At 42.3% G+C, this 14401-nt stretch overlaps 1 protein-coding gene across 1 annotated transcript; it reads left to right on the top strand.

Annotated features, from left to right (window-relative positions):
- The first annotated feature begins 2629 nt into the window (after positions 1 to 2629).
- On the top strand, positions 2630 to 14401 carry glsl (glutaminase like). The gene is made up of 19 exons (XM_030765271.1): positions 2630 to 2673; positions 3354 to 3454; positions 8153 to 8285; positions 8399 to 8465; positions 8548 to 8660; positions 8771 to 8900; positions 9064 to 9131; positions 11320 to 11483; positions 11568 to 11626; positions 11722 to 11769; positions 12106 to 12164; positions 12315 to 12381; positions 12462 to 12512; positions 12593 to 12769; positions 13091 to 13222; positions 13311 to 13403; positions 13500 to 13561; positions 13818 to 13958; positions 14305 to 14401. The coding sequence occupies exons 1-19, from the start codon at positions 2630 to 2632 to the stop codon at positions 14399 to 14401; spliced, it is 1806 nt and encodes a 601-aa protein (XP_030621131.1).

Raw genomic sequence — 14401 nt, 5'->3', positions numbered from 1 at the left:
GTGGTTCTATCTTATGTTACTGCAATGCCTGACATGTCCTTGTCAAATTTATAGTCCGTCTGAATCTGGTATGGAGTCATTAACGAAAGTTTTGAAGAAAGCTCATTGTCACATAGCATTGTGGGACTGTCTTGTTGATTAAGGATACATGTGAGATTGCCACACAATTCGGCCAAAATAAGAATTTGATAGAAAGCATATTGAAACTATTTAAAAACTGAGACAGCATTTGTGTTGGAGACGCACGTTTGATAGCGCAAAATTCTGCCTATGTTGGCAATTCGCTAGGTACTGAGACACACTTTCTCAAGTGGATGGAAAAACTGCCAAGTAGGTCCAAAGGAAACTGTCACGCTCCCCCTCTGCCAGTGATGTCTGTATTACGCATCCTTAGTCACTTCCTGGTTTTCCTTGGTTCAGTTAATTATTCTGTCAAATTCTGCACCTGTTTTTGTTGGTTTTCCTTAGCATTCTTGTGAAGGCTTTGTCTAACTGGCAGTGATGATTTCCCTTTAAGAGGTCCGCCATTCTGTGATGGACTGGCAACCTGTCCAGGGTGCTTCCCCGCCTTTCGCCTAATGAATGCTGGAATAGACTCCAGCAACCCCCACGACCTCATTAGGATAAATGGCTTAGATCAGGGGTGGGCAAATCCAGTCCTGGAGGGCCGGTGTCCTGTCGGTTTTTGTTTTCACCTCTTAGCTACCTGTTGATTTTCACTTTGAAAACAGGTGTGCATGCTCTTCAGCCAATCAGAGATTGTATTTAGTTGGTCGAAAAGAAAAACAGCAGGACCATGGCCCTCCAGGACCGGATTTGCCCACCCCTGGCTTAGATAATGAGTGAGAGCGAGTGAGAGGTCCGGCATTGATATGGGTAGCTGAACTGTGGCAGAGGGAGGAAGGCACAGTTGGGTCCTCACACTTTGCTTTCCCTTAGTCTCTCATCAGCAACAGGTTTATCTCTTTGTTTCACTCCACTTTTGAACCCCTGCTAGATGGAATGGCAGGGAAGCAACAGTGGAGCAAGGGTAGTGGCACCGGATGGGCATGGGAGAAGACTCTTTGTCTGGGACCTGGGCAATCTGAGTTCAGTTCCCATCATGATCCCACCCTCTGTCCTGCAATGTTCACCCAGTCACTGCTGCTCCCTGTCACCTCAGAGCTCCTGGTCCCTCTTCCCACTGCCTTTGAGGTTTCAGATTCAGTTCCAGCTCCTCTCTCCTGGTGTATGTTTCTGCAGCAGCAGGGGCTCAATTCAGAACCAACTATTTTCTAGACCTATTACAACTGTCAGCCACTAATGCTGAAGGTATAACTAAAGCATTACTTAGCTGTTTCACCAGTCATGGCTTGATACATTCCTTAAGGAGGGTTTTGCTGAGGTAGAGCAATCATGGGTTTTAGATGTCTGTTGAGGATGCTGTGAAAGGTTGGCCTGAATTAAATCCTTTCAGTGGTGGGAGTGCCTTCTGTCTGTTGCACACCCCTCTTTCTTGATTTACTTTTCATTCTGTTCTGTAGTTTTTAACAATTCTGTATAATAAGGGATCCCTGCATCTTTGCCACCTGGGACTGTTACTGAAAGAGTGTATCTGTGACTGCTGCTCATTCTCTCCTCCCATACTAAAAGTTTGCAGCTTCTCCTTGCATTTCAGTTAAAACAGCCTTGCACACTGCCACAGGACAGCATCACCTACATGACAAATAATGCTTGCTTTCCTGAAGGCAATGAAACAATGGGTTCTAACCTTGAGCAGTCCTCCGATAAGCCAGTAGAAACCAGCAGAAACCAGTTCACGTGGCATCTCTCTCTGTCCACCACAACTTAATGGTGGAGCTAAGCATAACAATCAGAGAATTCACACAGGGTGGCCAGGCCAGTTTGGCAGCCCAAGCTCATGGAGAGAATTTTTACAGCCTTCTGAGAGCTTTGCCAGGGACAAGTGCTCATTGGCTGTCCTGGACACAGCCTCAATTTTGTCTATTTTCCCCAGAGGATCAAACCAATGCAAAAATTCTGATATTAGAGTTAACAACAGAGAAATGTTACATGTGCCAATAATGAAAATAATGTGCTTACAAATATTTTCATTTTAGCAAAATGCTTGATTAATAACACACTATGTTTTGGGGTTGTAAACATGGATTTTTCATTTCTGATCACTTAACCGACTGAGGGGCTGATTAATTCATTCATGCAGTCATCATTTTCCTTTTGTTAGAATCTTTCTTTCTTTCTTTCTTTCTTTCTTTCTTTCTCTCTCTCTCTTCTCTCTCTCTCTCTCTCTCACTTTTTTTTTAGGGAAACACACTGTTCCTTATGTAGTAAAGAGCACCCTCCCCTTACTGAGACTACTCTTTTGCACCCTCCTCCATTCAGTGAGGATGATGCTAGCAGCAACACAGTTTGAGATTGGCAGACACTTGCATGCCCGTGGGACTAAACAGAAAGACTACCACTGCTGCTGCACTTGTATGAATTTGAAAACAGATGTGAACCAAGCATAACTGGTGGTTTTCCCTTTGCCTTCTCGAGAGTTCACCTTTCTCACGGGATGCTTTAGAGTGTTCACGCAGGACAGACTTCTGACAAGTGTGTTAAGAAGCATTCTCAGTCTAAACCCTACATGGAACCTATTCAAAGCCAAGAGACAGATGTAAATCTTCTCAGGTAAGTTTAGTTTTACATATTTTTCTCAAATGTCTGAGACAAAGACCTTTTTTTGTGAGTTCACTAACTCTGAATGTGACTACCTTTAAACCATGTCTCCCTCTGAAAGCCCCGAATGTAAACTGAAAGAAATCAGTTCATTCTTCAGAGGGAGTGAAACGTGGCACTGTTGTTGAGAGCAGCGCAAAAGCAGGACTGTAGCACACTGATGAGTGACAACTCTGTCGTAGTGCCGTAAAAATGACTCTCCTCTGCGAACTACTCATCATGACTAGACATGCCCAAGTGTATTTAAATCACACCTATATATGGCAAAATCTAGACATTCTGTACATGAGAACACATTCAGTTCTAACCTTACACTTGTGAATATAGCATTCTGATCTGTTCGTCACTGAATGGATCCCATCCTGAACCTCATCTACCTGATGTGTTTGAGCTCATATCTAGGTGTTATTGTGTACCCCAATAATATACAACTAATAGAGGATGTGCACCTATGCATATTTTTGTTGTTCTCAATGCTTTTAGTAAGAGTCTAGAGAGGACAGAAAAGAGCAGAACAAATAAATGAACTGCCTTAAGAAACTGAACAAACCAGACACTCTGTAACTGAGGTCCTGAGATTTCATTTCTGTTGTTTTTATTGTCGTAGTTGTTGTTGTTGTTTTCTCACCCAGTTTTCACAGAACTCCCTCTCTCCGTCGCAAATGGAGAAAACGCTATGGTGGTTTGGCTGGGAACAACTTACTGGAGCCAAATAAGGAGGAAGATATGCAAGGTAGAAGCAGAGCTATACAGATATGTGTAATTTGAAGTCACCCTTGTGGGTTTACACACAGTGATTTTGGGTTGAAATGGCCCCTGACCACAGGGTGTGACCTGGCAGAGCTGTAATTGGAGTGCCAAGTGAAGCTATGCTCATTTAACTGTCCCTGTGGTTAGAGTCTGAACCAGACCACAAAAATGAGGGAGAGAAAATAGGAAATGAAATGATGTAATGTTAGTCATTGTTTCCTTGTCTTGAATGCACCTACTTAAGTAAAAGTAAAAACCAGTAAGAATCATCTGCAGGACCATTTGCTCAACTTGTTGTTCTTTAACTGGCATTTGGTAGATTTTTTTTCTGTACAGGCATGCAGTTTATGTTTAGCTGAAGTGTACTGTTAGACAGTAAATGAAATGGATGAAAAGCTCATGACGGGCTCTCACGTTGGCATTGTCTGCTTTTCCTCACTCCCCATTCTGCCCTGCAGGCAAAAATGCTGTCGGCTTACTTTTCATCTGGAATGTCTCAGTATTATGAAGCACAAGATGAACATCCTGCTGAGGAAATTTCTTGCAACTGTCAGCACCCCTCCCCTCCCCAAAGTTAGCACACTTCTCTCCAACACTCCAAAAGGGAATTACGTGAATTATTGCACTGATTAGAGAACTTGTTTGACGTCATTGGACCGAATTCTTTATTATTTTAAAATTATTCTGAGAAACATGAAGCCCATGTACAGGGTGACAGAAAGCAGGTGGGCTGTGATTTTAACCCTTTGCAGTCAGCCATCCCACCGGTGGGATGAAACAGAAATTTCGACAAACCGCTTCAAAAACTCCGCCAGTTTCTCCGTGGTTCTCTCTCAGTGCGGCTGGGTTTTTCAGAATGTGTGATTATAGCAAAAACATTAAAACCACCTCCATCACAGGCACCATCTTAAAATCTGTTTTTACTCTCAGTTTAGGGAGGGTTACTTTTTTAAGGACTTGTTTTTGGGTTTTCCCATGATAATATGTACCAGGCAAACAAAACAGCAAGAGAACAATGGGTCTGATGTTTCCTCTCCTGTGTTTGTCATAAACTTTGGTTAGTTTTTTTGCTTTTTTCTGTACTCACAAAAGAAGTCAAAACTAAGGAAAGAGCGTCATCCAGTATTGAGTATATTACAAAGAGGGCAATACAATCATGTCCTTTGTGCTTTTGTTTACATAGTAGATTTCCTTAATCCTTTTTCTCCTGTGTCTTTGACAGATGCACTGATAAATAGCCATGTGGTCCCACTGAACAGTGCTGAAAGCCAGGTACACACTCTGTCCTGTTCAGACCTGCAGTCACACACGCAAATACATGTGACACACACATGCATGCACACATGCGGCTGCACACCACACAGACACACACATACATGCACACACCTCACACACATACACACAGATGATAGTGCCATTCCTCCTGCAGTGAAAATGGCCTGAGCTATGCATGCACTCACGTCTCTCAGATGACAGGGGATGTTTGGCCTGTCTGAGGAAAGTTTGCAAGGCTCAAACGTTAACATGTGGGTTTGTCTCAAACAGTGAGACACAGAAGTGGTGAAGAGATTCTTGGTGAATAAATCAAGACCACGTTTGAGTGAATGTAACATTTGGTTGCACTGAGGGAGAACTGGAACATTTCGGATATACAAAGCAACAGTTGTATCAGATGCTGAGTGAACATGCTTTAACAAAGCCAGTAAGTCAAAGCAGCATCAGTGTTTTTCACTTGTCATTAAAAACACAGCTCCAGGTGTTTAGCTGTGAGGTTTTGACAGACCAAGACCCAATCGCAAACCCGCTGGGTAAAATTAGCTTTATTCAAAAAATCAAGAGGCAATCTCAAAACAGTGTCCAGTCCAAGGTTTAATCCAGAAATCCAGAGAGCAAACAAATCCAAATCATTAGGCAAAAGATTAGTCAAAAACAGGGTACAAACAAGGTCAAAGCCAGATATCCACAGGGCAACCAAATCCAAAACGGCAAAAACAGGTCCAGGTAAAAACGGTCAAACTTACAAATCACAGAAGGCAAAACTCACACAGACAGGCAGAAGGAACAAAAGGTCACAATCTGACAAAGAACAGGTACAAACACAGGACTTAAATGCACAGAACAATTAACGACAGAGACAGACTATTGGAGGAAACAAACCGGGTAATAACATGGATTAGGTGGGGGGCGGGGACAGGAGTACACGGGAACAAACAGAAGCACATGGCAACACTAAAACAAACAAAAGCACAAGGCATGACAATACACAGAATGGCCAACAGGGCAGCCAAATTCCCCAATCCTGGCAGATGTACTGACATTAGCTGCTGTTAACCCTCCTTCATACTTGTCTTTTCTCATCCTGTCATGTCTCAAGGTAGCAATTAAGTTCCCTCATTGCAGAGCACCTGCTTTTCCTAAAGCTTAAAAGACACATTTGGCTCCAGCTCTGAGAGCCACAAACCACACATTTATATCATGTGGATTAATTTGTCAGACAGCATTTTATAGGTATTTTGTAAGAACACTGTAAATCTATTCTTTAGGCAGAATGAGTGTCTCCCAAGTTGGTAGACTGAGATGGGATTTACTGGACAGCAATTGTCTCAAGCCAGAAACAAATACATTTTTTGGCTGCCTTAGTTCTATTTACTATTGTTTGTATGATGCTATTGCTAGGAGACGAAAGCATCAGGAAGTATTCCACATCCTGTGCCCAGAAGTACCTTCCAATTCCAGAGGCCTGTCAAACCCGTCACTCCTGACTCCACAGGTACACATTACACCATCACATGCCAGACTGAATGATGTGGGTACCGGAATGGGGACATGCATTATGTTTCATTATATTTTCTAGTTATTACCTCCATCTGCTCAGTCAATGTTCTCCTATGGTTCTTATCACACAGATTCATCAGGTTGAGTCTTTCTAACACCACTACATTATAAATGACATTCCTTTGAAATGGATATTTCATCAAATCCTGCTGCACAGAGAGTGCACAGGAATTGACCCGAACACCTTTAAGGAAATGTTCAGTGATTTTGAATTTTTTCCACGAGCATTTTTGCCTTAAAATAGGTGTTCTGTTAGGGGTTTGATGTACTCCACTGGCTGTGATAGCTGCTGGATGGTCACATTTCTATTCTCAGCTGGAAGAGATCAGAATATGAATATAAGGCAATTGGACTAATTCGAACCAACCTTTCACATTAAAATCACTCACTCACTCACTCATTATCTAAGCCGCCTATCCTGATTAGGGTCGCGGGGGGTGCTGGAGACTATCCCAGCGGTCATAGGGCGAAAGGCGGGGAAACATTAAAATCAGTTTAATGTAAAAGTCACAAAGTGACTTCCAAGTCACAGGCAGAATATAAATCAAGCATGTAGTCATGAAGGAGCTGTCTGGTGTCACTGTTAAGTTCAGTATTAGACCAGATACAAATGCAGGAAAAGTTAAAGGAAAGTAAGAGAGGGAACTACAGACAGAGATAAGTGGGTCTATAGTCTCATAATCTACAGCTATCCTACACCCTCTGGCATAAATTACCACAGGACATCTGAAAGTATCACAAAAATAAGAACTACATAGTACCTGTAATAGAGGGAAGAAAATCTACATGATAAAAGTCAATGCATACAGGACAGTATAGTTTAGCACAGGTTTATAAGGGCATGCCATGAAGTATACATCATCAGACTGAGGAATCTTAAGAGTATCTATAATGGCATGGCCAGACTAATGATGGTTTGGTGGGGCCTGTACTCTGCTCTTGATCCTGTATATTGGTTAATACTCCATTATATGGTTCCCAGTGAATGCATAGAGGCAAATGGAAGTAATATGTTCGGGCTTGAAAAAATGTGTAATCTCTCAGTCCGACAAGTGAATCGGCCAACGCGGCATGGGAAAACATGGTCAAATCAGGCCAATGTTGGTTTCCATACTCCCATTGATTCCAGCTGAGGATGCTAGTGTCAGGAGAGTTAAGGTTAATTATCAAACCATTGGAGTGCCACAAAAAAAATCACCCATACCATTAGTATAGTGGCAAAATTTCGGTTGTGTGTTTTGTTATAATTAAGCCAATTCTTTCACGTGGGTACGCTAAAGGGTTAATTTTGACTCGCATCTGTATCCAACTATAACTTTTATCATTCACCAGAGCTCTGATGCAGGCTACTCATGACCAGATCTGGGTGAATGTCGGCACCGTTTATTTTCAGGTTCATTAAACAAACAGAATCATGTTCAGCAGTTACATAATTCTTCCTTACAGTTCTTGCAGCTGTGATCATATTTACATCTCAGAATCATAATAAATTTACGGATGGCGGTCAAAAGACTTTTTGCCTTCAAGTGTGCACATGTCCAAAAAACATCCACTTAGCGTCCCTACTTTCCTACCAGTCCAATCTCCACACATGAGCACCAAGGGGTCCACCATGAACCAATCAGCATGCCACCAACCCCAACTCCACAACTGACAGCCACCTCCACATGTACAAGGCAGCACAACAAAAATGGCACCATTCAAAAGCAAAAACACTATGAACAAAAATCGTTTTAACAAAATCCAGCTCTTACAATTAGTTTAATGTAAGACCATGATCTCAAATGTAAGAGCGTAATGGAAAACATTCCTTTGAAAAGATTACTGATTATGTCCTGTTGCGTAGACTTGCCATCGTTTGTTATCAATGGCACGAATACCCCAGTACCACACAGGGAGCAAAGAAAGGCCCGTGCCCCACAACCCTGGCACACTATTGGCAGGCCAGAGGCCCAGTACAGCCTGGTCAAAAGGAAGACGTGAGTACCCCTCACCTCCACCAGTCACAGGTTTCCACAAGGCCCATATCTGCACCAGATCACAATAAAACATTTTTAATCCTGTGAGTTGGTCATGTATGAACCTCCTGCAGGGCAGCCGATGCACTCTTTGACAGCTTTGCCTCCAATGGAAGAGTCAACACCCAACAGTTTCTAAAGGTACCCAGGAAGTCATATTTGGATCATTCTAAAACTGGCTCTTTAGCACAGATTGTCCCAGATGGTATACTTTTGTCCACAGATGCTGTGGAGTTCTGGGATAAGGCCAGCTGATCCCAGGATTAAAGACTGCTGCACACTAATGAGGAAACTCCAAGACACAGATGAAACTGTTGATAAGAACGCCTTTCACAGGTCAGGCCATTGTCTGTGGACATCCCCTCTGTGCTCTGACTGGTTTACACAGGGGCCACACTGTTCAGCTGGGTGTTGTTTTTTCATTAAATGCATATATTTCTCAATAGGTGTGTGACAGGCTTTGTGTCTTTCATCTTGAAAGCACTGCAGGGACGGTTTGTCATTCCAGACTTTTCCACATTCGCAGAGGAGACCCAGAGGCTTTATAGGAAATGTAAACAGTTGTCCTGTGTCCCGGTAGGTCAACGAGATTCTTTTTTTGATGACCAGTCTCAAGACACAATGAAAAGCTATAACAGTTTCATGTCTTGTTTTCTGCTGTCTCTGTTGTTAAATTCGATTTAATTGAATCGAATCGAATTGAATTGAATCAAATTGGCATGTGTGTGTTTCTGATAAGGAAAAGGACTCAGTCAGGGCAGACGATGGAAAGTGGGCGGTGTCAATCTGTACAGTGGATGGTCAGAGGTATTTTAGTAATTTCCTGCCCTCTCTTCTCTAACACAGATGCATGGTCAAATGCATTTATAACCATCAGAGGCAGTTTTAATGCACCAGCAGACAAACAGCCACTAGACCTCTCTAGGGCACTGTTCCCATTAATTCACAAACTCATAAATAAATGAACTAATGAACAAATGAATTGTTACCTCCATGAGCACCAGAGTACACACCATGAGTCCCCAACATTTTTTGTCAGCTGAATCCCTCCAGCTCCATGACTTTCCTCAAGTACCCTCAGGATTTTAACAAAATCAAACCTTTCAGGAAATGTTGATAAATGGCTAATCTCATGAGTACCACCCCTACAGTAGAACTGGGGGGCTCACACACCCCTGGTTTACACCTGGTCTTATCGCCTCAGTAAAGCCTTGTGACGGAGCATCGCCATTAAAATGATTTCTAGTCAGCTCTCACCTGTCAGCAGCTCAGAATGATCTAGTCAAAACTTTCATTTCATTTTCTTTTTTTTCCGAACCGTGTCCTACTTAAAAGATGACCTAATTTACTCTTTGCCTTTCTTTCTCCGTGCTGTTTTGTCACTTCAGTTCTGCATGATCTGTCAGCCATTGTAAGAGCCAATTGCATTTGAATAACGCCACTTTTGTCATGCTACCTTATACATGTCGAAGCAGATGTCAGATATTTGGTAATGAAAATTGTGGAATCAAGGTTAATGTAACATGCTGATTGGTTTATTGCAGATCCCCTAGTGCGCGTGTGTAGAGATTAGACTGGTCAAAAAATTAAAACTATGCTACCGAGTAGATGTTTGTAGACACGTGCGCGCTTTTGACCGCCGTCCGTAAATTTCTCGTTAAGATCCTGTGACGTAAATATGATCCACAGCTGCAAGAACTGTGAAAGAAAAGTGATGTAACTATTGGACATGATTCTGTTTGCCTAATGAAACCTGAATATAAATGACGCCGAAGTTCACCCGGACTTGGTCGTGAGTAGCCTGTATCATAGCTGTGGTCAATGATAACACTCATCGTTGGATACGGATTAGGGTTGCCACCCGTGCCCTGTAATACAGTATCGTCGTATAAAATGCCGCGTCCCGTGCTGAATCAATAAGGGACGCGATTTGTCTCGTATTTTTCGTACTCGTCGTTTCATATATGCACTTGGTCCTCAAAGTGCTGAGAATAACATAACATCAAGTAAAATCAAGCCGGATACAAGCGGAGTGGGGAAATTTAAGTTCAGTGGTGAACGTGCTGTGTTAGACTGCGAGTCACCGTCATCGTTTCCATTAAGTATGACTCAGTGGCTGCCTTGTAGCTTACAATTAAAAGTAGCACTCTCAGTTGCTGTATTTTTCGTTTCCTTATTATGTCAGTGCTGTCTCAAGTCCCCCGGTGAAACGTAAGAGGCTGTGAAGATATTGGGCTGAATGATCAGTGGGTCAGCCCTTTCCCTGGCGACGAATACAAGGCAACCGTACAGTTTGCCATCGAGCTTTTTCGGTCGCTCATGGAGGGGTGTCTGACCTTAAACAGCACGCACCACGTGCTACCCATGTCCGAGCAGAGCAGACTACGCAGAGTGGAATCGCTCAGTTTCTTATACCTCAGACTTCCCCCGAGGTGGACATGGTGTGTTGTCTAATTATTTGTGTAGTGCCAACTGTAGCCTATATTTTAGCCTTTAATACACAGTAATCAAAACAAATAGCTAGGCAATAGTCAGTGCAAATATTATCCTGATATTTCATGCATTCTCTTAGATTTTGGGCTGAAGGTTAAGATAGTTATTTATCTATTAAGTCAGAAATATGATACATTATATAAATATGACAATGTACAGTTTAAAACATCTAAATAAATAACCCTATCACTCTACCCTGTGTAAGCCATAAACATGATACACTTTAAAAAATTGGGTTTTTTTTTTCTAACTTAGGAAAAAAAGATCACAGTATCCCTTTGTATTTAACAGCCTAATCCATACACATTTCAATTCTATTAATGAGGCCTTCTCTACAGGTAACAGCTGCAGAGCTGACACATGGGCAACCCTATTACGGATGCGAGTCAAAAATGACCTTTTATTGTGCCCACATGAAAGAAGTGGCTAAATTATAACGAAACACAGAACCGAAATTTTGCCACTATAGTCATGCTGTACTCTTTTTACTGTGTGACTGTAGGCTTTCTCTTGGTGACTGCACTGAGCCCTGTGTACTGGGGGAGATTTCCTGGCCATTCATTTACTGCCTCTCATTGGGCCAGCTCGGTGTTGACTACGTGCACAGATATGTTGGTATGGAGGAGTACTCAAAGTACGAGTCGGCTTTCGCTCTGACTAAGCAGGGTAAGGAGATGGGGTGTGGTTATAGGGAAAGGGATAAAACACAGTTGCTATCTTTGGGTAATTCTCTCTCTCATGTGTCTACAGGGCTGCCACACTGTCCTCTCACTGAGACAGGAGCTCTAGTCAGTGCCTCTCTGTTACAGGTGTGATTAAGAGTGAATATAAGCTTCACATCTGCCCCTTGTGAATCTTTATCCCCAAATTTAATCTGACTTTTCCCTGTCTCTGTTTGCACCAGCAGTTAACTGCTAGGCCCTTCACAGACGAGGAGGAGAAGTATGAGTCAGTAAGTCATCAGAGATAATTCCATTGGCCTCTAATCTATGAGAGAGGCACATGCTTTTCTGAAATGCATATCATTTGAATAAATATAGAAGATGTATGTATTACCTGTACATGTACTGTACAGTGTTCACTGTCTACTGTCACTAGCTTCAACCATCTCTCGCTCTTTCTCTCTCTCTGTCTCTCTCTCAAATTCAGTTTCATTTTGTTTGTTTGTTTTTCTTTTTTAAGTATGAGCACAATATGAAAAAGCCTGCTATTGATGTGAAAAGCATCCCGTCCCAGTATTTCCCATTACACTTGATTTACTAAGTTAATCTTTGATCTTATTTCATAGATTTTGAATGTAATCAGAAGACTGTGTAACAAAGAACATGCCAATCTGAATTGTACGAGGTTTGTCTTATCTTGTTTTGTAAATTGCTACTATCTTTTGCATGGTGCTTTTGCTTATGGTATGTCAACATTTATCATAACTCTTTATAAATTATTACAGTGTTCTATATAATTTTGTTATGTAACTATGTTTTTGTGTTTCTGTCTCAGTTATATGAACTTGAGAAAAGACAGTGCTCAACTCCACGCACTCGCTTTTTATCTTCAAGAGAAGAAAGTGAGTGAAATGCCAGAGAAAATCAGTTGTAACTGTAAAACTGTAATCCTAAGTAGTGATGACTCTGCCTTCTGTTTCAGTGCTTTCCTGAGTCAGCTGACATGAGTGCCTCACTGGATCTCCTGATGCAGGTACTCACTGGGTTTTGAATCTTCAGTGACACAGAATCACACTAATCAAAGTAAATCTCTCATCATGGCCTGTTTGTCAGTGTTTTTCCACTGAGGTCACATGTGAATCAGGAGCCGTCATAGCTGCCAGTCTGGCCAATGGCGGGCTTTGCCCTCTGTCAAGTGACCAGGTGTTGTCCTCCTCTGCCACACGGAGCACTCTTTCTATCATGCAGGTCTCTGGAATGAATGATTACTCCAGAACATTTCATTTTAAGGTGAGTCTGGTCTTGATTTTGTGGGTGGGAAGCCAACCACCGCAACAGCAGCTCCCACTGTTTGTTCAGGGCAACACATCATCTCTTTCTATACATGTGGTAGTCTACTGCCTCCCTGACCAGCTTGAGGGTTGATCAAGTGATAGGGAATAGAAATACAAGGAAACCGGCCACCACTAAATTGGGAGAAAAGGGCCATAAATAAATAAGGTCTCCCAGTTTTATCTGTATCATTTTTTATCATAGTCATCACAGGCAATCCAGATCCAGAGTTGCTTTCATTAGGTAGTATTTACTCATAATCTGGTCTCTGGTCTTTAGACCTCAGCACCTGCAAAGTCCAGTCGATCCGGGGGTGTCATGGTGGTGATCCCAGGGGTTCTGGGACTCATGTGCTGGTCGCCTGAATTAGACGGCAACGGAAACCCCTGGAAGGGAGTGCACTTCTGTGAGGTAAAAAAGTACTGTGCAGCCATCAAATCACCCCTGAGATATGTAGTCTGTTTTCACTTTTATTCACCATTTAACTCTGTCATTCAAGGAACTGGTGTCAACTTTTCAACTGCATAGTTTTGACATCAGGACTCCGTTCAAGCAGGTTCTCTCCTACAGACAGTGGAAAGTGGAATCTGAGGTTAGTTCAGCTATTCACAAATGCATTCTTATATTATTACAGGTTATTAACCAGCATGGGTCTGTTGAACTCCACATCTGTTCTTTCACACTACAGGGTTACCAAATTATGAATCTACTCTTAGCTGCATACAGAGGGGATGTACAGTCTTTGCGCAGGTAGGGCTGGCAAGCTAAAATGGATGTTATTTCAATCTTAACCTCAGTTTTCTTATAAATTGCCCTGACACTTAACTGCACATATACTTCACAGTTCTAGCATCCTTACCTTAACAGTCCCTAACCACAGTCATGTGTTTGAGTTATCGGTGGCCACTCCTCGCCAGACAACTTTAGCCTAATGATGCTGTTACACTCTGCTACTGCCACCTAGTGGTGCATAGGAAACACAACAAACTGTATCAATACTCCACAGATACGTTCTGTCCGGAGTAGACGTTAACTCTGTGGATTACGATGGGAGATCTGCTCTGCACGTTGCCGCCTCAGAGGGTCAGCTAGACGTCATCAGGTTTCTTGTGGAAAACACGGGTGCTGACTGTTCATTGAAGGATAGGTACAGTTAAGACACCTGTGTGGCCAGGAAGGGGTCTCCTCTCTCTGTGGTCCTTCTCAAGATTTCTTTCATTTTTTCCCTGTTACATCTGGGTTGTGGGGGGAATTTTTTGGGGGGGATTAAGTCAGGGGGTGCCGTCTTGTTTTGTTTGTTGTGGGCATGTAAAGCACTTTGAGACTTTAAATAGTGACATTGGGCTCCAAATAAACTTGAAATTTGAAACTTAAGCAAATGGAGCTCTCAAGATTTCATGTGTAGTCAAACTGAAATGTGGACATTATCTTTAATAATAAGTTTCATCTCACACATAGCGGCACAGTGATTAATCGTGTGTTGTCGTTCACAGATGGAGCAATACACCGATACTGGAAGCTATGAGATGCAGTCAAGAATCTGCTCTACAACTTTTAAAGAAATATGCCGAACATGAGGAGAGTTTCTGA

This window comes from Chanos chanos, chromosome 2, assembly GCF_902362185.1.
Source record: "Chanos chanos chromosome 2, fChaCha1.1, whole genome shotgun sequence".
In the NCBI taxonomy this organism is placed as follows: domain Eukaryota; kingdom Metazoa; phylum Chordata; class Actinopteri; order Gonorynchiformes; family Chanidae; genus Chanos; species Chanos chanos.
Note: the sequence above shows the minus strand (reverse complement) of the source record. Positions and strands in the feature narration are given on the sequence as shown.

What these genes read in the sequence shown, in the direction of transcription:
- glsl (XM_030765271.1), top strand. Translation starts at nt 2,630, where the DNA reads ATGGAACCTATTCAAAGCCAAGAGACAGATGTAAATCTTCTCAG. An exon ending in ACACCCAACAGTTTCTAAAG is followed by an intron (nt 8,466 to 8,547) that starts GTACCCAGGAAG and finishes TTTTGTCCACAG; the next exon opens with ATGCTGTGGAGTTCTGGGAT. An exon ending in TGTACAGTGGATGGTCAGAG is followed by an intron (nt 9,132 to 11,319) that starts GTATTTTAGTAA and finishes GTGTGACTGTAG; the next exon opens with GCTTTCTCTTGGTGACTGCA.